The sequence below is a fragment of the Corylus avellana genome, chromosome 1 (assembly GCF_965113065.1).
Source record: "Corylus avellana chromosome 1, dhCorAvel1.hap1.2, whole genome shotgun sequence".
Taxonomy (NCBI): Eukaryota; Viridiplantae; Streptophyta; class Magnoliopsida; order Fagales; family Betulaceae; genus Corylus; species Corylus avellana.
The window spans coordinates 11,262,069-11,287,329 of NC_142490.1; the positions used below are offsets into that span (position 1 = coordinate 11,262,069).

The 25,261-nt window shown below is 35.6% G+C and overlaps 3 protein-coding genes across 3 annotated transcripts; 2 read left to right on the forward strand and 1 right to left on the reverse strand.

Moving 5' to 3' along the window:
• The first annotated feature begins 7,396 nt into the window (after window positions 1–7,396).
• On the forward strand, window positions 7,397–11,828 carry LOC132169073 (aluminum-activated malate transporter 13-like). The gene is made up of 6 exons (XM_059580160.2): window positions 7,397–7,724; window positions 7,840–7,980; window positions 10,343–10,615; window positions 10,694–10,809; window positions 11,217–11,360; window positions 11,481–11,828. The coding sequence occupies exons 1-6, from the start codon at window positions 7,397–7,399 to the stop codon at window positions 11,826–11,828; spliced, it is 1,350 nt and encodes a 449-aa protein (XP_059436143.2).
• Window positions 11,829–16,946: 5,118 nt separating this feature from the next.
• LOC132169074 (antifungal protein ginkbilobin-like protein) lies at window positions 16,947–17,716 on the forward strand. Its single transcript, XM_059580161.2, has one exon. The coding sequence runs from the start codon at window positions 17,002–17,004 to the stop codon at window positions 17,434–17,436; it is 435 nt and encodes a 144-aa protein (XP_059436144.2). The 5' UTR covers window positions 16,947–17,001; the 3' UTR covers window positions 17,437–17,716.
• Window positions 17,717–18,003: 287 nt separating this feature from the next.
• On the reverse strand, window positions 18,004–24,310 carry LOC132170292 (protein trichome birefringence-like 10). Its single transcript, XM_059581214.2, has 4 exons — window positions 23,367–24,310; window positions 21,781–22,170; window positions 19,468–19,626; window positions 18,004–18,944 (listed from the first exon to the last, which is right to left on the reverse strand). Exons 1-4 carry the CDS (start codon window positions 23,801–23,803, stop codon window positions 18,572–18,574), a joined length of 1,359 nt encoding a protein of 452 aa, XP_059437197.2. The 5' UTR covers window positions 23,804–24,310; the 3' UTR covers window positions 18,004–18,571.
• Between the last annotated feature and the right edge of the window lie 951 nt (window positions 24,311–25,261).

Consider the following 25,261-nt stretch of genomic DNA (forward strand, 5'->3'; position numbering starts at 1 on the left):
AAAAAAAAGGCGTACCTCTCAACCATATAGCCTCTTCCTTTTTATAAAGTGTTTCCCACACATAGGTTTTTTAAAGGGAGGTTTGGGGCTTAACAACATTTGATTATGTAACTCGCACATCCTTAGCTCCTCCTTATGTCACTCTTTTAGTTGTAACCGAATGCTCGCAGGGGCTAGGATACTATAGAAGCAGCTCCTCTAGATCCTTCCCTCGCTTGCTTATCCTTGATAGGTTTGGTTTGTTCGTTCCAACCAATTTAGGTTTGACCGGTCTTAATGTAATGCCCCCAAAATTAGCCTTGGCTAACTTGGCAGGGTCATTGGCAATTACCCTAGTTAAACCAACTTGTGGTTAAATGGAAAATCGCCCCTCTAAGCATTATCAAAGTTAATGGATAAGAAGATGAAATAAATATGAGAAACTATTAAATCATCAAATGGACAAGTATATTCCTCGAAATTAAAGACATGGAGCAACTAGTAATAATGTAAAACAAACTTGATAGCAGCATGAAGATTCTAAAGCAAGGTCCATAGTGACAACCGTGTCACTCCTAGATTCTAGTGACAAAGTAAACCTAACAGCGTAGGTCTAACGACTTAGTAAGTAAACCTCACAATTATGTATGACATGAATCCATTTAAGTAGAAATAAACGTGTAGTTTTAATAAATATTTAAAAGAGATGTTGTCTCCGTTAATACACCATAAAAGTATTGTTTGGTTAATAAAAGAGTGGTGTACTCCCGGTGGCAATTGCCTAAGCATTTTAATGCGGGAAAAACTAATGCTTTATAGGTCATAACTCTCATGTATGGTCTACCTGAAATATTACCCCTTCTCAGCAGGGTTGGCGCTGTCCCGATAGACCTGTAATATAATGCTAGTACCCCGACCATTGTATGTTACCGTCCATCCTATTAGTGGCACACCCGAGTCTGACCTCGAGTGGTTGACACCACTAATGATGTTCGTCCTATAGTGACCATTCAATAGGAAATGGCTGCGCCTGGTCACGAAACCATTGGATCCAAAGCCCCCACACACACACACATTCGACCATAGAATGAAGTCTATATAATAAGCCCATGGCCATTATTCCGCACATACCGGTGCCCATGTCATACGGTGCAGCTTATTAACTAGTTATTAAAGTAGTTACCAAGTTATTACGAAAAGTATACATGCTCATATCATACTTGTGATCAGTCAACTGACATATCCCACGTTTTTTTAAGGAAAAAGTTCGTAAGTGTTTACTTACTTCGTACGCTCGCTTGAATCCTCTGACATTGCTAAATCCTACTATAGCGAAATATGACACGTTGTCATACGTAATACTAGAGGATCCTTACGAGTAGAATACTAAGCCTTATCTAACAAAAGAATTGCTAGTTTCTAAAATACACGTGAGTGGGGCTTAAGGACGGGTGCCTGGCTTTCTGGCTGTACGTCCGGGCTCGATGGCGTAAGTTCCGTCAATGAGTTAGGCAATCCATCAAAAGCTCCAAATGGTGTTTTAAGGTTTCTACAAAATATATAGGCTACAATATCCCTTTTAGGCTATTGAATAAACGTAAGAAAACTCAATCATCATGCAATACAAAGAGTCAAGGAAGCTTTTGAAACTCTTTTGAAAATATTCTTGGTTTGTAAGGAAAGGAGTAAAAAGCTTGACATAAAGTCTTTTGAAAACTCACAACATTAATAAAGCAATAAGAACAATATTGAGAATATAAAAACGGGCAAGGGTTTACCTCGGGAGGTGGCAATAACACCAAGCTTTCTTTCTTCTCTCTCTCAAATGAAAAACTTACAAATCACTCACACAGAGGTTTCTTAGAGAGTTTGGGGCGTAAGAATGGGTTCAAGGGGTGGTAGGAGTTGGTATTTATAGGCTAAAAAAGCTAAGGGCGCTACCAACTATTCTGAAAAGTAGTGAACGTCCAGTACTATTGGAGCATACGTTCGGTACTGTTTATTTAACGGTCCAAAGGGTGCATCCTACGTACAATCATTAACTAGTGGTCAACCCAAAAGTAGTGTACGTCCAGTGGTCCCCTAACATACGTCCGATACTAGAGACAAGAGCGTACGTTCAGTGGTCCCATGGCGTACGTCCAGTACTAGAGACAAGAGCGTACGTACTGTACTACTGGGGGTACGTACAATCAGAAAAAGGTGAGCTTGGATTTTTGCCTCAAAACTTCTAGGAATCTTGGTTATGTGCATGAGCTTAGGTCTTTTTGCTATAAAATCATGTTCTATATAAAATCTTTTAGTCGCTCTCTATGGAAAACCTCTTAGTCAAAACAATTTTTTTTATCGGGTTACGTATTACACTTAATACCACTCTTTTAGTTGTAACAAAATGCTGGTAGGGGCTAGGATACTGTAGAAGCAGCTCCTCTAGATCCTACCCTCGCTTGCTTATCCTTGATAGGTTTGGTTTGGTCGTTCCAACCAATTTAGTTTTGACCGGCCTTAGTACCATCGACCTTGGCTGGCTTGATATAGCTGACTTTTGGCCGACTAGCAATTCTTGTTGCTATTGGGCCTGGCTTAGGGTCATATTGAAGGTGGATTGGTCCAGTAACCATGTAAAGCTTACTTTATAAAAGGTTTATTATATGGCACACCACCTCTAAATCACATGGGCGAACAAGCAATTTGAGGTAAAAAAACAAGCGTTGAATTTGAGGTAAAAAAAATAATAATAATAACAAATGAAACCACAATTTAGCTACTATTCTCTTAAGAATTCAAGTAATGATATAATGACTAAAGTCCTCCTAGAGTCCTCATAAATGTGATGTGACTTTTAAAATTACAATTGAATTTGAGATGATCGTTATCGAATTTTGATATATTGGTAGTTTTAAAAATTAAGTCAGATTTTGGGAGAACTCTAGAGAGACTCTAGTCCTCCTTATATCGTTACTCTAAGGATTCCACATATCTTTGGTTGTTTGTGTTGCAACTACAACTAACCCCTGTGGCTCCCAAACCACTTAATGCTTGAGTTCCAACCTACGCGAGCAGTGTGAATTGAAGTTGGAGCTCTCTATTCGTTTAAGTCTGAGGTTAAACTTAACTTACTTATCATCTACCTGCCATCATTACTCTTCGTAGCTCGTTCTCCCGTTTCCATCTGCTTCTAAGCCTTAAATGCCTTTAATGTTTCTTTTGCATTCATGTGTTATTCAACCTTCATCATGAATTCTTGTAGATTACTAGAAGGCTCTTGGGCTATATATAGCATGCATTAATTGAACCTCTGGCCATATTCCACTCATAAGAGCCGAAAGGATCATGTAAGAGAAATACTGAAAATACAAAAAATTGAAATTACTCCTAAGGTGGGTTACAAAGTCACTTTCCTTAAGAAATTATTTTCCTCCACTAGATATGGTATGCAAATGGGTAGCGGCAAATATTTCTCCTAAAAATAATGGAGCCTACAAAACTTAAGTAGTTTAATTGTGTTATGCACAAATGAAATTAAATCCAAAATACCCTCAAATTTTCTATTGTATCAAAAGACAGACTCTCATAATTTTTATGTGCAGAGAAGAATTCTAAAGAGAATAGAATAATAAGAGATAGTTATCAACTAAACTGCATAGATAATTTTGAAATTAAAATTGCTAATTTAACAATCATAAACTACTAAACTGCTATTAAGCTACTACTCCAACAAACACTTAATTTTGACCGTTAGATTAAATAATTATCTAATAATAACTACTAGATCTTAATTATTTAATATTAATCATTAAATGAAAGCCAATATGATCTCACAATTAACTATAGTCTAGTAAATCCAACCACTGAATCTACCTAAGAAGCTTCCTATGGTTTAGATCAAACCACTAGATCGAACAATCTTGACTGTCCAATAATAGATGGTCTTGATCAGATAGCTCCGAGCTCCATTGCCAAGTCCAAGTGCGCCACTAGCACTCTACAGCCCATGCCACGCGCGAGCGAGTGCGCTTGTGGTTATGCGTCCGGTGCTTCGTACCGTACTAGAGCATACACCCCAAGCATTTCTAATCGCTCAAAGTTTGTTAGGCCTTATTAAGTGCTAACTCCATTTTCTTTCTTTCTAATGTGAGACTCTCTTCATTCAATTCTCTTTAAAACCTTCTATTTTAAAATATTCTCAAGACACAAAATAATATATATATATATATATAGTAAATGAATACAAAAGGCATAAAAAGGGATTTCCTAATATGACATTTGAATGCATGTTTTTTATTAAGACAAATGAAGTTTTGAGACAAACATTATCTTGACAGACATGTGCTTTAGACAACTTGTAATCTATCTGAATTTTATAGTTTTTGAATAACATTTAGTAGGTATCATTCCTTCTTGGATACAGTTTAAATCTGCACCTGAGTCTATCAAAGCTATAACTTCAAACTCGAACTCGTTGTTAATAATGATTGTTACTCTTGAATTCCATTTTTTAAAAAGGATTCTATCAATTATGTTTAAGTATTTTTCATCTGTAGTTTCTTTGAAGATTAGACTTTTAGTTAAAGATTTTGTAGATTTATCGTCTTTTGAGTCTCGTTCACTTTCAAATTGACTCTGTTCATAAAATTTTTTATTAATCTTTAAAATAAAAATTAATATATATATTAATTTTGAAATCTTTCAACAGGTCTTGTTCTCATCTCGTTCTTCTACTATCATTTTCTCTTAGCTTGTTGAATCATGATAGGTTTTCCCTGAGAGTTTTTGCTTCCTTTTGCTTGACTATCAAAAGATATGCACACCTGTATTGTCGGCCACCTATTGACGTAATGGAAAACTAAAGTAATTAATCAAAGAGCAGCGTCTTTGATTCTGCAAAGAGAAGCGTCTTTGATTCTGCAAAGTGGAGCGTCTTCGTCTTCTACCCAGAAATAACCTCAAACCTACAGGTGGAAAAAAGAATACAAACTCCACAGAGTTTTGAGAGAAATTCTATGATTTTATAATAATTCAACGAGTCTTTGTTTTACATTACAAAGTAGCCTATTTATAGAAGAGAAATACTTGTAAAGAAAGCAAAATTAATACTAGTAGCAACAGTAAACCTAATCCTAATAAGGAAATGGAAATAATTAAAGCAAATATAATCCTAATAGGGAAAAGAAATAAAGTCCTAATATTAAATAGAAAATTAAACATAATTGACAATCAGCTCAAGTTGTGACAAATCTTTCCTTTTGTATTTCTATTATCTAAGAACAGGTAAAATTCTGATAAAGCAGCGCTGCTCTAATATTATTTTTGACTTTTTTCTTTTTTTCATTTTCTCAAAAAATATAGGTAAATGTCGTCCTACATCAAACAACCCCTCTAAAGACAGATACTTGGAGAAATCTAAGTACATAACATCAAGACACGACTTTTCCTGGACTTGCCATTCTTCTTGGATGTCATCTTCAACTTCACCATTTTCTTCAAAAGTTAATCTTTATTTCTATGGTGATCATGATGAGTTGCACTTGTGATGAAGTAGGTTGTTGATGTTCTTCCATTGGTGTCGTTGTTGGAACCAATAGTTGTGGTTGCCTATATTTGTTCTTTGACGGCAACTCCACTTTTTCAACCAAATTAATAGCCTTCATATCCTTTTCATCATAATTAATATTCTCTTCATAGAAAAAGTGCCTATTTGGAGATTCATGAATACGGTTACGGACAAGTTAAATGCGACTTACGTCATTGTCATCCTAGGCATCATTGTCCCTCTACTTCCAAGGGGAACCGATTTGCACGCATTCCAATGTCTCCCACAATTGGTGCAACTCCTCTCATATCGTTTGCTCGAACTCTTGCAATTCGACTCTCCAAGGAGCCTCTGATCGCTTTATCTATCGCTAGTAGTCGGATCTCAAAACAACATCTCTCTCACAAACGACATTGTTATAAAGCCTTTTCTAATACCAGCTGATATAGCGGAAGACTAAAGTAACTAACCAATGAGCATCATTTTTAATTCTGGAAGGAGAAGTGTTTTTGTCTTCTACCCAAAGATAAGCTCAAACCCGCAGGTTGAGAAACGAACACAAACTCCATAGAGTCTCTGTTTTACATTACAAAGTAGCTTATTTATAGAAGAAAAATACTTGTAGAGAAAGTAAATCTAATCATAGTAGCAATAGTAAACATAATCCTAATAAGAAAAGGAAAATAATTAAAGCAAATCTAATCTTAATAAGGAAAGGAAATAAAGTTCTAATAAAATAAATAAGATGCTAATAAAATAAAATAAAATCCTAATATCAAATAGAAAATTAAACATATTTGACAATCACCTCAAATCGTCACAAATTTTTCCTTTTGTACTTCCATTGTCTGAGAACAGGTAAAATTATGATCAAACGGCACTGCTCCAATATTATTTTTTATTTTTGTTTTTACTGAAAATATAGGTAAATGTCGTCCACATCACCTATAAATTGGCTCACAAATTTTTTGGACAATTCCTCAAAAGAATCAATAGATCTAGGTTGGATACTGTTGAATCAGTGTTGTGTTGATCCTTTTAACAAGATTTGAAAAGGCCAGGCCATGTACAGTATTTCGTGAGGGACACCCTCCAGTTCCATATAAGCTATATAAGTCTCGATGTGATCTATAGGGTCTTTATTACCATCATACATATCAATTTGTCGCATTTGAACTTTGGCGGTAAGGATTGAAAAATGAGGCTTGGCCCCTTGGACTAGGCTACTCATCGTCGTGGAATTTTGTTAGCTCTTAAAACACAAAACGCTTAAAATTATTTTCATCTCTACGTTATATCACTACAAAGTTTTTTCAAATGAACCCAATGCTAAGTTTTCATCATGCACACATACATATATAACATATCAACCATTTTTGCAACCACTAAGATGAATAATTCAAACACAAAAATAATAATGGAAAATATTGGTAAAAAATATAGTAGTGTTGGAGTATGGGTTCTCCACTGGGAATGCAGACACCCTTAAAAGTATAGTGGGATTATCCGAAACCCCCCATTGATGAAGTAGTCGATTGGCATTATAGTACATGCAACACTGGCCTTTGCTCCCGTGTCGAAATGCACAGAGAGAGGTGTTGCGAAAAGACCATGCTCCACAAATATTAATTTATTTCATCCCATGAGAGAAGGGTTACCTTCGTGCCGTGCAAGCGTGTTCCACTAGAGACTTTCACCTCAAACTAACGTGTCTCCATTGAGTTAATTGCATAAACTACATGTGTCTCCTCTTTTGCATGTTCTTCTTTAGAGCTTCAACTGTTCAAATTGTCTTCCCACTTTTGACAATATCTCGTCCTTCCCACTGTATATATAGGGAGGGAGCAAAGAGTGTGAAGTTCATTCAACTCTAAAGAGATAACAATGGCCGCGTCAGTTGTAATATCTATTCCGGATGGAGAGGGGGTTCTTTCTCTTAAGAAGGAAAACAAGTTTAAATTTTCCCATCTTCCCATTATTTCATTTCTGAGAGAAAAGAAGAAAATCCAGTTTTCTCTTCCCCCCATTGTTTCCTTTCTTAGAGAAAAGAAAAGTAAGCATGATTTGAGAAAACTGATTCACAGTTTCAAGGTTGGAACCGCCCTGGTTTTGGTTTGTCTTCTGTACCTCCTGGATCCTCTTTTCAACCACGTTGGAGAAAATGCCATGTGGGCTATTATGACTGTTGTTGTCATCTTTGAGTTCTTCGCAGGTTGGTTTGTTTTTTTTTGTTTTTGTCACATTCATTCTTTTTCTGGTTTTTGTCCAGAAACAAGAAAATGTTTGAGTGCTTCAAAAATATTATAATTTGTGGGGTGATATTGCAGGTGCTACACTAAGCAAGGGCTTGAACCGTGGGATTGGGACAATTTTAGGAGGGGGGCTGGGGTGTTTAGCAGCAGCTTTAGCTGAACAAGTTGGTGGAATCGGCAACGCCATTGTTATTGGTACTTCTGTTTTCATTTTTGGTAAGAGTTATAATAAGCTTATATATTCTTCTTCTTGGAGTGACTTTTCATTTCTGTATTACATCAAATTTGAGCTAAAAAATTAGGGGAAACTTCACTTACTCCTTCCAAACTTTCAAGCTTTTTGCGGACACCCCCCATTGTTAAAAAACTCACTTTCATGTATCCAATTTCGATTTCCTTTCACTTTTCCCCTTCCGTTAAGATTTTGCAGTTAAATCAAACGGTCAAATGAGTAAAAGACCTATATACCCCTACAAAATTTTAAAATTCCAAATTTACCCTTATTTATAAATAAAAAATTAGGAAAAATTTCACTTATCTCCCTAAACTTACGCGTCTTTTGCAAACACTCCCTAATCTTCAAAGTCTCTCACTTTGGTGTATCGAACTTTAGTTTTATTCCAAATACCCCTTACCATTAGATATTGGAGTTAAATCGAATAGTAGAATGAGTAATAGACTTTTATACCCCTAAAATTTTTTAAAATTTCAATTTTACCCTTATTTATAAATAAAAAATTATTATAATAATTATTATATTAAAAAAAAAAAAAAAAAGTGACCCACACTTGTGACCCTCCAATGGGTCACCTTGGTGACCCACCGAGGTCTTTCAAACTGTAAGAATGCAGCATTGCCTTAATTCATGAAAGTGTAAGGAGCGGATAGAACACCGATGAACCCACGGGTCAAAAGTTTTTTTTAATAAAAATAAGGGCATTTTAGGAATTTCACACCCCTCCGTTAGGATTTAACAAAAAATCCTAACGGAATGTGGTAACTGAAACGAAACAAAAGTTCGATACACCAAAGTGAGAGATTTTGAAGATTGGGGGTTATTTGCAAAAGGTGCGTAAGTTCATGAGGAGTAAATGAAGTTTTTCCAAATATTATAATTATTATATTAAAAAAAAAATAAGGGCAAGATTGGAATTTCTTACCCCTCCGTTAGGATTTCACAAAAAATCCTAACGAAATGGGCAAAGTGGAAGGAAACAAAAGTTGGATACATCAAAGTGAGAGTTTTTGAACAATGGGAAGTGTCTGCAAAAAGCGCGAAAGTTCGTGGAAGATAAGTGAAGTTTCCCCAAAAAATTAATTGATTTTTCTTTCCTTAATTATCATCTTATGAGTTGATGATCGAGAGACATTTGATGGTACGTTCCTTAAGTTGAGTATGTGGATGTCATGACTCTTCAAACCCACTGTGATACGCTCCTTAAGTCTAACACATTGAGAGACATTCAATGCATATCTATCGGGCACTCGAACATCTTTAATCACTTTCAAAAAATGAGTTTTATCAGCATTAGATATCGTGTGGCAAACTGGGTCATATAAGTTTTGCCTTTTTCGTCTGTAAATAGATGAAGAGAGAGTTGTGAGAGTGATCAGAGAGCTATAGTTGAGAGTGGGTTTGTGCAGATCGAGGAAGGGAGGGACGGGGGATGTTTTTACTGTAGCAACGTTGCCAATTATCTAATTGGGAACATGCACTGTTGCAACATCCCCAATTAGATAATTGGGGTCTTTGCTACACAGCAACGTCCCTTGATGGTCGTTTTGTAAAAATGACCCAATTCCTAAAACATGATTTTTTTTGTAGTTGGATGAATTCTAACTATTAAAAACAAATAAGCTTATTAGTTGAGGGTGGGATGCTGAAGTTTCATACCACAAAAGTGAAAAGTGATTCTGTTTATGAGTATGGAAATTACACAGACGCACAAGCTAAAAAAGACAAAATTGTCAAACATTCTTACTAAATTAGCGTCCTTAATTTACATAAAAACGACATAAATTGACGTTAATTATATCGACACTAATTTTACGACATTTAACCAAACCAACTCCAATAGGAGATGTTAGTGTCATTTTTCTAAAAGATGCTAAGAAAAAGGACACTATAATGAGTAATGTTATAAGCCTTCTTATAGAGTCTTTCTATAGTCATCACAAATGTGATGTGTCTTTTAAAATTATCATTGAATTTAAGATGTGATTTATTGATTTTTGATCTATTGGTGATTTTAAAAGTCACATCACATTTGAAATGACTGTAAAAGACTCTAAAAAAAACTTATAGCATTACTCCACTATAATTATCAATATTTTTTGGTAGTGGTACACACGTATACATATTTCCTAAGCAAACTAAAGGTGGCAGCATCCTGGAGAAGTGCATTTATTTATCATGGAGAAAGTGTATTTATTTATCATGAATTTGTCCGTATCCACATGCATATACGTCCAAATACAAAAATAAATAAATAAAAACAATCTTAACATGCAGCCTCATCAATGAAAGACATACACAAACATACAGTAATTAATTTAATGAAATGTTGAAAAATTTCAGCTGCAGCTGCCACGTATGCACGACTGATTCCGAGGATTAAGAAAAGATATGACTACGGGGCCCTGATATTCATCCTGACCTTCAATCTGGTAGTGGTGTCTGGTATACGTGCAGAGAAGGTGATAGTATTAGCCCGTGAACGTCTCTCAACAATCGCAATGGGTTTCGCCATCTGCATTTTCATAAGCTTGCTTGTTTTTCCCATATGGGCTAGCGATGAACTTCATGACTCCATGGCCTCTAAATTCGAAGACCTCGCACGTGCTCTTGAAGGTAATTAAGCTTTTTTCTTCACTTATTCTCTCAATATATAAAACAGCAACTTATGTTGTTCTTTGTTTATTATTATAGGGTGCCTGGAGGAATACTTTGGTTTCATTAACGAAAAGGAAAACCAGCAGCCCACTGCTGCAAATTTTACTAGTTGCAAATCCATCTTAAACTCCAAGGCAAAGGATGAGTCACTGGTATAATATTATCTCTTTTCTCTTCGGTACTCCATTTAATTATTTAATTTATATCATAATACTTTCCCACATGATATTTTTTCACACGTGTGGACTCAAACTCTTCCCTAAAAGGTACTGAGATCTAACACGTGAAAAAGTTAATTGAAATGCGAGGTAAAGAACGATCGAAGATATAGTTTGAACTCAAAATCTTTGGTCTAATACCATAATAACTTACCACTTATCTTAAAAGTTTAAACTTTCTATATTCTAACATAAAACATTGTGAAAATACAATATTATCTCAAAAGCTTTAAGCTACCAATGTAGGAACTTGATGACCTAAATGATAAGAGCAAATAAATATGTACAAGTAAAAGGGGAAAGGGTCCATGCTTATACAGTTATACTGTATTAATTTTCAGGCAAATTTTGCAAAATGGGAACCATGGCATGGAAAATTTGGGCTCTCCTACCCTTGGGGGAAATATCTACAGATTGGAGAGCATCTTAGAGAGATAGCAGCAACCATCCTTTCAATGAAGGGTTCTCTTCAATCCCCTAGACAGGTACATATAATTACCATCCCTATTAATTAATTTGCTCTTAATTATCATATATATCCATTTGAGTATTACATGCAATAACTTTTGTTTGGCTTTATTTCTTTTGAACTATGTGATCATTAGCCCCCAACAACTATGGGGGAGACATTCAAAGAACCATGCGAAGCAGTTGGATCGTTGCTTGCACAGACTCTAAGGGAGCTTGGAGAGAGTGTGTTGAAAATGAGAAGATGCCATGCAGAGGCTTCAATATTGCCAAAGCTGAAGTCAATGAGAGTGGAGCTAAACTCGGTTATGTCACCTTCGAAGCTGGGACCACTACAGAATGGTGGATTTGCAGTGGCAACCTTTGTGTTCACGTTGATGGAGATGGTGGAAAAGGTGGAGGAACTGGCAAAGGAGTTGGAAGAACTTGGAGAGCTTGCCGATTTCCATACTCAATTAGCTTTAATTTGTCCCTCTAATCAATGAGCAGTGTGATGTACATAACCATTTGCCACATTTTGGCCTGGGATATTATACATGTATGCTTCTGAAAAAAGAAAAAGTAAAAAAATAAAAGAACAAAAAATAAAAATTGAGGGGGATAAATAGGGGAAAAGTGAAGATTATGGATATTAAAGAGATATGATGCGGATGAGAAAAGAATAAATTAGTCTTTAGTTTTATTTAGGTTTTATATTTTAAGAGTTTGTATTGTGCAATTTAATAATGAGCCTTTTTTTTTTAGATCCTTTAATTAGTGCCTACTTTTTTTGTTTGGTTCTCTAGAATTCGTGGAAATTAATCTCTAAAATTATAAAACATCCCAAGTCTATGTGACCTGTTTCCTTTGATTCCCTATCTTCATTGTTTCTTTCTCCATGAAAAACTATTTCTTGAAAATGATTGTTGGACTCACTACAACAAAAAAAACCGGTTTTAGTGACGGTTGGGATTGTGTCGGTTTAAGAAACCGACACTATAACGTGTCGGTTTCTTTTCAACTGACACCAAATTAAAAATGATGTCGGTTGAACAATAACCGACACTAATAATATTGTCGGTTTACTGTTCAACTGACACTAAATTAAAAATGGTCTTGGTTGAACAATAAACCGACAATAATAAAGGTGTCGGTTTACTGTTCAACCGACACAATTTTTAATTTAGTGTCGGTTGAGCAAAAACGGACACTAAAATTGGTGTCGGTTGACTGTTCAACCGACACCAATTTCAAATTTTGAATTTTGAACACAAATTCAACCCTCCTTTCTAATTTGAATCTTTTTTTTGGGTTTAAAAGCTTAACCCACTATCAATATCCCATTTCACATTTCTTCAATTTTTTTTTTTTTTTTCTTTCGTCTTCTTTTATTTTTCTAACTGGATCTACTGATTACCCTTTTTTTTTCCTGCATTTTTCTATAGGCAGCCGTTCATTTGGTGGTTCCTCAACATTTTTTCCAAGCCAAAGCAATCAAGAGGAACTAGATGTTTGTGAATCTAAGCCCATTCAAGAAGTGAAGTTTTGAGCTACCTCCTTGGAATCCATGGTTGATTTTGTGCATGCCATTTTTGGATTGCAAGCCGCAAGAGCCAAAATCACATGAAGAAAAAGCCCAACAGAGAGATCGATGTTGGCATCAACAGAAAGAGATCGAGAAAAGAGAGGGAGAAGAAGGAGAATAGAAGAAGAAGAAGAAGATCTCGATCTGATCGACATTAAAATGAAAATAAAAATAAAAATAAAAATAAAAATGAAATGTAAAAAATTAAAAAAGAAATCAATAAATAAGTGGAAAAAATAATATATATATATATATATATATATATATATATTAGAACTTAATATATCAGAACTTAATAAATTAGTGATGGTTTTTTAAAAAACCATCACTAATTAGTGTAAAAAACAATCACTAATTAGTGTCGATTTTGCCTAAACCGAAACCTTTTTTTTCATTTCTCTACCCTTGTTTAACTATCCTTTGGAACTATCACTACAAAATCGTTACTACTTTTGTAGTGACGGTTTTTAGCCCCAAACCATCACCAAAAAACCATCACTAAACCTCTATTTTTTTTGTAGTGACTTATGAAAGATACTCCAGCTAATCAGCTAATCAGCTCAAAACTACTTTTATTCATGTTTTTTCTCTTATTATTTAAATTGGTAGTACTTCATGTGACGCGTATTTGGTCGTGATCTCTTGTTTGCTATCCACTAAAAAAAATTTGGATATTTACTATGCAGGAACTAATAGCCGTTTTTAACTTAGCATTATGTACGGTTAAGTGTGACATCAATTTATTATTTTGTGTCAAAAAAATGTCCCATCCGTCCAGAGGTGGAACCACCGTAGCCCTCTTGATGGTGGATCGGCCACCTAAAATAAAAGAGCCAACCCCTCAGTTTGTGAAAAATTAGTGTCACGTGGAATTGATATAAATATTGTATATGCCTTTAAGGGGAAGAGATCTATCCAGGATAGTAAAATGACATTAATTAATGACGTTTTTTCAAACTGTCATAAATCCAAACGTCATTAAATGTGAATTTTTTTGTACTAGCTGCAAGGAAATGTTCCTTTTTAGTCGGCCAACCTAGTACAAGGACACCAATAGCTAAAATCTAGCAACTTTATTGCCAAAAAAAAAAGGTGACACAAATTTTCTCTAAACTGGTTTAAAAGAAATTTTCTACTCCAACTTATTTCAATTAGGATAGACTTTTTCTCCGAACTGAGTTGGAAGAACTTCCTTCAACCCAGTCTAGATACCATGCCTTTAGGTTGGCAAGCATTAAATATATTGGTATGATTGAAACATTGTCATTTTGTTATCTTAATTAGTCTGATTAGTGGTAAATGTCAAAACCCTAACCTTTTCGTTATTTATTTCATTTCAATATTTCAAAATCATGACAATTTGTTATTTTATTTTGGAAAATCAACTCTAAACAAAATCGACAATCCTCGTGGGAATGATCTCGTATTTGTCTACTATGCTATCGTTTTGATCTTGTGCACTTGCGAGTAAAACGTACCGATTATTTGCCTATTAATTTAGGTGGGTAATTGTCACAACATCCATCAAGAATGAAATGCTAACCCAAGCTTAAACCAAGATTAAAGGCAATAACATAACTAGAAGCTCAAAACTATCAACTAAGCTAACTAAGAAAAGCATAACAACTAAGTAAGGAACAAGCAAGACTTAGAAGATTACCTTCTTGAAGCAAGGCCTCCAAGAAATTTCTCATTCGGCTTCAATAACTCTCACAACTCATAAAAACACTCAAGTAGAGGTTCCAGAGGGCAACAAGGGCAAAATGAAGCTTAAGGATTGAGTGTGAAGGGGTATTTATAGGGTAGAAAAAAGTCGTGGGCGCTGCTGTGACAGTTCTAAAAAGTAACGAACGTTCGGTACTATAGTGCTGAGCATTCGCGTACTGTTTACCTAGCGGTTTTAGGGTTGCAGCATACACTCAGGCAATATCCAATGGTCAACCAAAAGTCAACATATGTTCGGGACGGTCCCTACACGAGCGCTCATGTACCATTTTCCGGCATACATTCGTGTGGACCACACGAGCATCTAGCCAGTGGGTTGAAAATCCCAAAAATGACCCTCAAATTACCCTAGTGACTCAAAAGTCCAATTAATCCTCTAACCAAGCTGTCTAAGCTTGATTAATTATTTGAGTCACTACATTCTCCCCTCCTTATAAAAATTTTGTCCTCGAAATTTCAAGATAAAACATTAAAGAAATACACTTAAAGGGAAGAAATGTTACCTCTCATCCGTAGTATCGTCAGTATCATGCTCAGTCAGTTCCTGGGCTATCTCCTCCCGTTCGCGAATTTGGCTTCTCAAGTGTTTAATACGAAACTGGGATGTAGAAGCATACCGTGAGTCAATCAAAACCTTGTATTGGAATTGCCTTCTAACAACAAAAAATTGAAGCACAAATTTTTCTTTGCCTCTAGGAATGGTTAGGAATTTGGTGCTCAAGAAGTGGACAAGTTAGAAAGGTAGAAGCCAACTAACATTAATAAAAGATAGGAGTACCTGTCCTCAAGAGGTAGCTCAATCGGCTAGGACCATGCCTAATAAAGCGGTGGTCACTAGTTCGAATCTCCCTCTCCCCTTTTGTGCGAACATGTCAAAAATAAATAAATAAATAAAGATACGAGTACCTTTATTTGGTGGGTAAGCCTGTCGCGGTCTAGCACAAATCTATCACTTGTACTTTCCTTCCTCTTTCTCTTTTCCCTCTTTTTTATTAATTTATTTTTATTTTACACAGCCTGCTCAAAATCATTTTTGAATTGAGAAAAGGCTTGCTGATTGGTTGGTTGTTCACTGTGGTAAGTCAAATGAGGAGCTTTGTGAGAAAACAAAAATATTTGGCTTAGGGTCATATTGAAGGTGGGTTGGTCGAGTTACCATGAAAAGCTTACTTTATTATAATGTTCACCACCTCTAAATCACACGGGCGAACAAGCAATTTGAGAGGGAAAAACAAAAAACAAAAAAAGTTCCCAAGCGTGGCTTTTTTTGAAAGAACAAACTGTATTACCGGGTGAGGTGTCAAGTGGCCATTAGGATTTTGAAAGAGGAGCACATTTGTTTATGGAAGGCTGGTATTATGCATGTAATCCAATCACCGAAGAAGTGAAGAATTTTCAAAGCATTGGTGTAGCAAAATCATTTCAAGTTGTTACTTCAGATATCTTAATCCGTTTACTAAGGGTATGTTTGAGATTGTGATTTCGTAGATAAATAATACAATTTTAAATCAAATTGCAAAAAAATGAATTGTTTGTAATTACATTTTTAAAAAATTGTGGTTTAAAAAAGTAAAAAATTTGCATTTTCAAACTGTAGATAAGGGAAAAAAATTTTTGAAAACGCTCAATTTTAAAGGCTAAAGTGGGATTTTAGATGTCAAACCGTGATTTAGCCAAACGCTTAACTGTGTTTTGAAAAATCACGTTTTCAAATCGTTATTTTTAAATCGTACTTTTTGAAATCTCAAATCCAAACAAACCATAAAAAAAGGCTTAACAAGAGTTGGAATACAATAGTCACATAATAATAGTGCATGTACACTTTGAATGTAATATATAGACAAAGATGCTCGCCCGTATTTTTTAATATTTTAATTAAATATTTTAGTTTTATATATATATATATATATATATATATATATATATTAAAAAATATTAAGAAACACAGGCGTGAATTAAAATATTAAAAAATACTAAGAAACACGGGCGTGATGCACGCCCATGTTCTCTCCATCATCACTCTATAGACAAAAGGTGAATTATGGGTAAAGATAAACATGCACGCCGCGTGCAAAAAAAAAAAAAAAAAAAAAATTTGCACTGTCGTGCGTGGGCCACGCACGACGCGTGCTCCCAATCGGTGCTCGGTGAATTATATGAGGCCCAATATCCTTCCACTATAGACCTTTAGGTGTTGACAATGGACATAAAAATAAAGAAACAAACAAGAAACAAAAGGACGAGGAAACAATACAAATCAACAAAGACAAGGAATCTTACACTATTATAATCACAATGGTGGACAAATCAATGAGCCCTGCCCAGCCCACATATTAAAAGCCATCAAAACATCCATTTGAACCCAGATAATGAAAAATCAAGAAAGAAGCAGAAACAGAGAGATGGGGTTTCCTCAAAAAGCTACAGTAATTACAATTGCAATCTTGTGGGTTTGCAGCGTTGCAGGAGGTGTTGCAAACACTGCTGTCGTAACAGTTCTCTGCAACTCTGGGGTGTATTCTCAGGGAGACCCTTTTGCAGTCAGTTTAAACTACGTCGTTGCAGGATTGGAGACGATTACCCCAACGAGCAAAAGTTATGATTACTTCAACATATCTCCTTATCCTAATGCTTTTGCATATGGCCATGCTGCTTGTAACCAAAATCTGACCACCTCGGATTGCACTACCTGTCTTGATGCTGCAAAGACGGCCGTGTTTGGCACATGTCAAAGCCGGATAGGGGCTCGAGCGCTGCTCCATGATTGTACAATGAGGTATGAGCAGTACCCATTTACTGATTAGAAAGATGGGTAACCTTTACCCAACAGATTGGACTTTATTATGGATTATTTTATCTGCCACGAAGTTTCTGCAACATTATCCATTTCAAATGTAATAAGAATTCTGTTGGTGAATGGGAATTTGCTTCAATTTTTTCACTTGTAATCTTATGTTAGACTCTTATGGGAGTTGTTTTAGTCCCTTTCATTCATGAACAAAAATCCTGGACCACAGCCACAGGTGAAGCAATAGAAAGAAGAGTATAAGGAGAGAAATTGTTCCTATGTGCGCTTGCAGGCCAATTAAGTAAACCCTTGTGGATCTGTTATATAATTAAGGTAATGCGGTAATGAAAATCAACCATTGATTTTTTTACTTTTTACGAGCATTTGTTGATTCAAATGCTAATTTTCACTGTCACATCATGACAGTCGTTCGAGAATCTACTAAATTTCATTACGTTTGCATGAACATATTTGAGGCCTATTCTTCCTTCTTCACGAGGACAGAGTATCAGAAACTCATATTCTGCTTTTACTGATAGATTGTGTGATTAATGCATCAGAACAGAGTTGAAAGCCTCAGATCTGCACTGAATTTTCTGGTGTAAACTATGCAAAACTAAGCTAACAGGAAATCAATTGTCAAGGGAATTACAATATTTTTCTATGTACGCAAAATTTGGGTGAAAATATCCCCAAACAAAAAATTACACCTTTTCTTTTTTCTGTTCTTTCTGAAGAATTACATCATGTGCCAAATAACCAAAAACCTATATCTGTATATCTTTTCTCAACTATCAAGTTTGCCCACAACAAACCTTCCTAAGCACATTCTGACCCTAAATTTAGCACCCTTTGGAGTTCAATTGCCGGTGTCTAGTGAAGAAGCGCCACCATGCATTCCCCCATAAACCACACAACAAAACAGACATGATTATCACCTCTATTTAGTGCATATCATCTGTCAACAAAACTTCTCAACTGCTAACCAAACCCTGCCGACCAGAAAGGAGCACCAACCCTCAGCTATATACAATAATATCGCCGGTGTTGTGAAAGCAGCAGCCAGCAATCTGAGGAATAAGCTCCATTTTTTTTTATAAGCTGAAGTCCTTTTATCATGTTAATGGGTATCAGTAAGCTGTTGGGACCAATCATAATGGAGGCTGAGAAGGTTTTGTTGAAGTTCCTCTGCCAAAGAATTCCCGCTTGAGGAGAAGTGCGTAAAGAAGCTCATTCCACGAGTCCGGGACACCAGGCAGGCACCAATGGCTGCAGTCTTGACGGTGGAGAGAGGCTGGCCCAGTGTCAGGCCCTCTATAGTAAATAGAAGCATGGCCATCTTTTCTCCTTGATGTCATGTTTGTTACTTTCAATAAATCCAATTTCGTCACTTGTGACTCATTTGCACGCTCTGTTAACATTTCAGAAAGAGTTTGGAAATGGATATCTGATGAAGCTGACAATAAGCCCAAGTCAGGTAGGTTTTCTAAGTGACAACCACCACCGGAATTCCAGTCGCCACCTCTGTTACATTCAGGCAAAATTTTAGTTAAAAATCATATTGCTTTATAGATGACAAAGAATAACAATCATATTGCTTTATGAAGTGAATAAGAGCATTTTATCTCTTGTGGACTAAACAAAGAAAGTTGGAAATAGTCATGATTTTGAAAGTTTTCATTGGCAATTGCCTCGTATTTGGTCAGCAATTTGACAGAATATAAAAGAGAAAAAGGATTCATGGTGCACACCTTAATAAATGGTAAGAGGACTGTACAAGTATCATATACTGTTTAGATTATTTCAGATAGTGATTTAAAGAGTCCAGGGTCACAACTTCGCATTATGGAACTGTCCTCTAGAAATATTTTAGGGTCAAGCTACCCCTATGGAGATATCTAGAATTAGTGTATCTGGTTTAGCAAATGATGCATATGCTAAAACTAAAAAGAAGTTGAAAGCTTAAAACTAAGAGATTTTTAGGTCAAGGAGATAGATAATAAAATAATACCAATGAGACTAACAGAAAATAAGTGACAAGGAAAACCTGAAATGCACAGCAGAGTGGGTTCGGAAGAGAACATAGGTCTTGCTCATGTTTACTTGACTACCAATCCAATCAATAAGAGTCTCAAGCGATCGTCGGTATGCACTTTCAACACTCATATTCATCTTCACCTCCTTACCTTCTTGGAAGTAACAACCCCTAACAAATAAATACAAGGATCACACATCATATTCATTATTATATAGCTTGAGGCAGTAATGCCTCTACAACATCAAGAGTGAATTAGTCCCTGCAAACAAATGACCTGCTGTAACTTCTCATTTTTTTTTTAACTTTCATGAAGGATATAAAATCAAACTTAAATTCTAATCTTCATAATCCACAACCCTATATAATTTGGTTTTCAGAAAATTCTTCCTAAACACAATGGAAATTTTACAAGCAGAAAAAGAAAGGAGAGAAGAGACTGAAGGAGATCAAAGTGACTTGAAAGGAGATGAGTAGAGAAGAAAGTAGGAGAGACAGAATTCTCAAGTCCCTTTTCTTCCACCAGAGAATAAAAAAGAATAAAATATAAAAAAGTTAGGTGTCCACTATCAACTATAATCTTGAGAAAAAAAATATGCTAATTGCCAAACAAATGCTACCATAGGAATCCCAATTCTTTAGATGACAGCCCCTTGTATCAACTGTCAATGCTTAATGTGTATAACTTATGAGCCATAACAGCTGCTGAAACACTCAAGGTGTTGGAGTGAGTATGTTGTGTGTGCATGTGTTTGTGAGAGAGATAGAGAGGGTTGAATCACCAAGAGAATATTTTGAGGAGTTAAAACTCTTGCAACTGAGCAACAGAACCAAACCAACTCCTTCAAGCACATAATCATACTTGAGCTGATATAACCGGGCCATTGACACACCCTCTTCCTAATAATTATGTCTATGTCTTCTTTAAAACTCCATCACTCCTCTTTATCACCTTTTTAACTCAATTTTGTCTCCTTAAACCATTGTTTCAATGTATCTTCATACTTCCTCTACCTCTTCCAGGACCACCAACCCATACTACTGAAAAGATCTCGAACAAATATCACTAAAAAGGTTTGTAATATTTTCTCCTCATCTCCTCCATATCTCATACTAATTATACTTTTTTCAGTACTTGTTTCAAGGCTGCCCAAGATTTTGTAGGTTAATCCCAAAATAGAAAACGAGGACTAAGAAGATAGAAGGAAAATGTCTAATTTTGTAAAATAACCATTTCTTTCCCATCTGGGTTGAGTGGGGAAACAGTAGCTAATGGCAATAGCAACAGTGCTATACTTATGGCAGTGATGGTAACAGCGATGGTGCTAAGGGTGGTAAAGAGATGCAAATGATGTTAGGGGTAGCAGCAGTGATAGCTTAATAGCAACAATACAGTGGTAGTGAATAAAATGTGCTAGCAGCTTGGTGATCGCCTATAAATTGTGCCTCACAGAGCCATCATTTCAAAGAGAATAGGAAGAAGCAATATTATTCTGTTAAAATATTTATTAAAAAAATTACCATCTTCTTTTCTTATCCACTGTTTCTTTGGAAATCATATGTAGCCTTAGCTAAGTTAGGAATGTGAAGATCCAATTGGACACTAGATAACCATCTATGCAATATGTCCATTGATAACTTCCTCATTATGGTTCATTGACCTAAAAAACTGAATTTAGTTTTCTAGGGTGTGTCATAGCAATCAATTCTCCCACTCAAGGTGGATATGAGGTCTAACGACATTATGGTTTATGAACTATCTTTTACTTGGCTCCAACGCATTCCTTCAATTTATAATTTCATATTTGAACCTTCACAGACCAACTATATGTTATATGCAAATGACACCACCAAAAAAAACTTCTTCTCAACTAATTGTGTTTATATATATATTACGTATGTATGTATCTATCTATCTACATATGCACACACAGACACACCATGGATTGAACAATCTGTATATTGGCAGCAATAATCCTTGCCAGGGATAGAGCTCCCTCAACCATGTCCTTAATGATGCAAATTTACTCAAATTGGACTCTTTTTCTCATCCTGGATTCCTACCTCTCACCCTAGAAAGTAAACAATCATATGCTTTTCTTTTCCTAAAATCAAGAAGTAAGACCTTGATTGTCAATCAAATTGCTAAACTATTGAAACTAATCATTTATCTTGAAGATGCCAAGTCTTCTGGTGAATTTCGTCTATTCATAAGACTCCTTGATATACACATACCTATGTTGTTGGTAGGAGATGAAAATAGATATGGAATGAATGTAAACAAACCAGGTCTTAGGAAAAAGTTATCAGATAGAAAATATTTACACTTTGATGGTCTTCTCATAATTCCACCAGTGGCCAGCATTGAAAACAAGCACATCTGCATCTCTCCACTTGTTAGCAATCCAGTCAATTCGATCCACTCTCAGAGTTAACTTCACCTTTTTTGGAGCACCAGCTGGAGCCCGGCCCTGGACTACTAGAAATGGAGATCTGTAGTACTCAACTGTGCAGTTGAAATCATCAAACTTGAAAACCAAGAAGCCCGAGTGCTTTGTAATGGGGGTCCCATTCACCTCATAGATAGAAGTCTTGTTGGGAATAGCAGAGGAGAGCATGCAGAGGAGAGATTCCCAATGGTTCCTTCCAATTGAGTCACCAACAAATACAACACGCCTATTCCGCAGCTTTTCCAACATCTTCACTGCATCAAATCTGTTCTCAAGAAGAAGAGAATCCCATATAAGAGTTTCTTCTTTAATCAAAACGGTAATGTCAAGAACGAAATCCTAAGGAGTGAAGTAATTGACATCAGAGAAGCTTTACCCCTAAGGTTGAAAATCTTAAAACATATTAAAACGATCACTAGGGCTGAATTGCAATACTAAAAAAGAAAAGGAATCTGTTGATTACATGGAAAATATAAACATACTTACACTCTTTAAAATAGAAAACGTCAAAATGGCTAATAAATAAAAGAAGGAAATTATTGATGGAAAATAGAAACATACTTGCACTCAGTGAAATAGAAAACGTCAAAATGGGTAATAAATAAAAGAAGGAAATTATTGATGGAAAATAGAAACATACTTGCACTCTTTAAAATAGAAAACGTCAAAATGGGTGGTCAAAACAAGTAGATGGCTAAAGAGAGGAAACCTTAATTTCAATCGATAAGACAAAGATCAGGCCAGAAAAAATGAAGAAAAAGAAGAACCGTTTCACCAAAAAGGGATTGTTTGGGAACATGAGTTTGATGATAGGAGACAATGAAAATAAAAATAAAGATAAATGCAGCTGAATTGCAGCTAACCTACACTTCTTTTTTTAAAAAAATGGACCCTCATTACTTGAAACCAAAGCCAAAAGTTCACCAGCACGGCTAATCAACAGAAGAGAAACACCCAACAAGCTGTACAGAAGCCAAAATTACTCCAACAGAAAATAACAATGACAAGCAATAACCTCGAATTAAGGCTCAATTAGCAGTTGAAAAAATACACTTTCTTAACTGCAGCTGATAAAAAAAGAAACCGCGACAGAGCTAGTTTGATCATAAAACTTAATTTACACGCACATACCAGAAAAACAATTTCACAATTTCCAAATTACACAGTAATAGGCTCAACAAATTAAAGTTTTAAACAGGGAAACATAGAAAGAAAAGAACTATTCATCAAAACAAAAATAATGAATTCTCCATTTGGTTCCAAAGAAACTTTAGGAACCTCCTGTCCACGCTGAGTCTCGTTTACCTAATTAATTTAGCTGAGGCAAATCTTCAATCTTTGGAACGCAAACCAACAAACAACATGACATTCATAATTTTCTTTCCTATGATTTCTTTTTCAGAATCTTCTCAGCAACCAAGCAGAAACTGAAAATACAAATGTGTTGAACATGTACAAAACCTGGGCAAGTTGCAATCTTTGGGCTGCCAACGCCATTTAGTGTAGAAACTATCAGGCCTGCCATTCTCAGTGCACCTAAAACCTCTATCCAGGAAAGCGCAATCCTGGGACTGGTAAAGTGGATAGCTCTCATCCCACTTCCAATTTCCATCAAACACATCGCACCCATCACCACCTTCATCAAGAAATTCCGGCCGTACCTTTACGTTGTCAGATGATGACGAAGATAATGAACCGTGCAAACCAAGCCAGGTGATTCCACGACCAACACTGTCGTAATCCAAGTAAAAAAAGAAGGTAATGAACAGGAGGGTGACCAGGAAGAAGGAAAGAATACTTAGAGAAGGCTCAAGAGGGTTCAAGCGCTTGAATTTCTTGAAGAAATCCAAGTGGGTCATCGTGTCTTCTCGGTACGGTGAAGCTGTGCTCTTTGCCATCTCTTGCTTGAGTAAAAGATTAAAAGAAAGATTAAAGATTCACGGGCGTCTTACAGAATGGTCCAAACGGCGTTTTAAAAGTGGGTTTTAGAGAAAAAGAGAGAATAGGTGGGGACTGAGAACAGAAGAGCATTAATGGCGAAAACCGCTTTGCACTGTATTTGTGGTTTTCAAAGCAAGAAAATGAAAACCAGGTTAAGCATTCAAAAAACGTTTCTGTTTTCCTTATCAAATTGGTTTCAGAGTGAGAATGAGAGAAAGTGATAACTCGTTCCACTGCTTTGTGGGTAAAATACAGGTATTTCAGCAAAAATGGTAGGTCTATTTTGGGTAGAAGAAATCAAGATCTTTAACAAAACCCAGAAACAAAATCTTGAATTTAAAAGAGAGCAATTTATGGCAAATGCTGTTTACCATAAAAATCACAACTTTCGCCAGTAAAAATGTTGAACTTGAAGTTAACCAACCTTGCTACCACTTTAGAGAGAGAGTTTAGGGGTTGTGCTTTGTTGGTGGAATCCACGTGAATGATAAAAGTGGACTTAACCTGATATACCGCTGATATACCACGACAAACAAACTGCGCAAACAAACCGCGGAGACAGCGCCATCACTATGGACTACGGTGACAAAATACCAAAATTGTATTTTTTTTGACTTTAAGGCTTTCATTGTAGGCAGTTGGGCACTAATTTCAGGGTAATTATTGGATTAATTTTAGGAGTCTTTCTTGCGTCACTCTCCTACTTTTCTAAAAGTGAGGTTTACAAATTTAATGATAATTTTAAGAGCTATCATTTTTTTATGGATATAAGAGTGACACAAAAGTAACTTTTAGCATTACTCTAATGATTAAGGGTGTCCATTCAGGATTTGGATCCCAGAAAATATGAGATTCTCATATTCGAAAATCTGAGCCATCCATTTTATCTAACGGTTTAAACAAATGCAGAATTTTGTATTACCAAGACAAGAAGATTTAACATGTTAAAAATTGAAATTAATTACCTCAATAACACACAAACTTATGTATTTGTTGAGACCATTAGTTGAAATGGAAGGCTCAGATTTTAGAATATAAGAATCCGATATTTTAGAAAATATGAGGGGATCTCAATCCGTCCATTCGTGCTTGGGTATAGAATTTGAATGGCATCAATAAATTGGTATATAGATTAACTCAACTCGACCCATTTAATTAAACGAATTAAATTCATCAATCATGATATGGTCTATTTAAAGAGAAATATTATGATTCCTCCTCCTATTTTCTTGGTTATACGTGGATATTGTTTTCTAAAAAAAATAAAAATAAAAACTTACCCTATCGGAAAAGGGAAATGCTAAATGTTCTTCTTATCTTATGTGGATATTATTTTCTAAAAACCAGATGAGAGAAATAAGGGTCGGATTCTTTTTTGTTTTTTGTTTTTTTAAATAATATCCGCACTAGACCAA

What these genes read in the sequence shown, in the direction of transcription:
- LOC132169073 (XM_059580160.2), top strand. Translation starts at nt 7,397, where the DNA reads ATGGCCGCGTCAGTTGTAATATCTATTCCGGATGGAGAGGGGGTTCTT. An exon ending in CATCTTTGAGTTCTTCGCAG is followed by an intron (nt 7,725 to 7,839) that starts GTTGGTTTGTTT and finishes GTGATATTGCAG; the next exon opens with GTGCTACACTAAGCAAGGGC. An exon ending in TACTTCTGTTTTCATTTTTG is followed by an intron (nt 7,981 to 10,342) that starts GTAAGAGTTATA and finishes GAAAAATTTCAG; the next exon opens with CTGCAGCTGCCACGTATGCA.
- LOC132169074 (XM_059580161.2), top strand. Translation starts at nt 17,002, where the DNA reads ATGAAAAATCAAGAAAGAAGCAGAAACAGAGAGATGGGGTTTCCTCAA.
- LOC132170292 (XM_059581214.2), bottom strand. Translation starts at nt 23,803, where the DNA reads ATGGCAAAGAGCACAGCTTCACCGTACCGAGAAGACACGATGACCCAC. An exon ending in TATGAGAAGACCATCAAAGT is followed by an intron (nt 19,627 to 21,780) that starts GTAAATATTTTC and finishes TTTATTTGTTAG; the next exon opens with GGGTTGTTACTTCCAAGAAG. An exon ending in CACTCTGCTGTGCATTTCAG is followed by an intron (nt 18,945 to 19,467) that starts GTTTTCCTTGTC and finishes TGAATGTAACAG; the next exon opens with AGGTGGCGACTGGAATTCCG.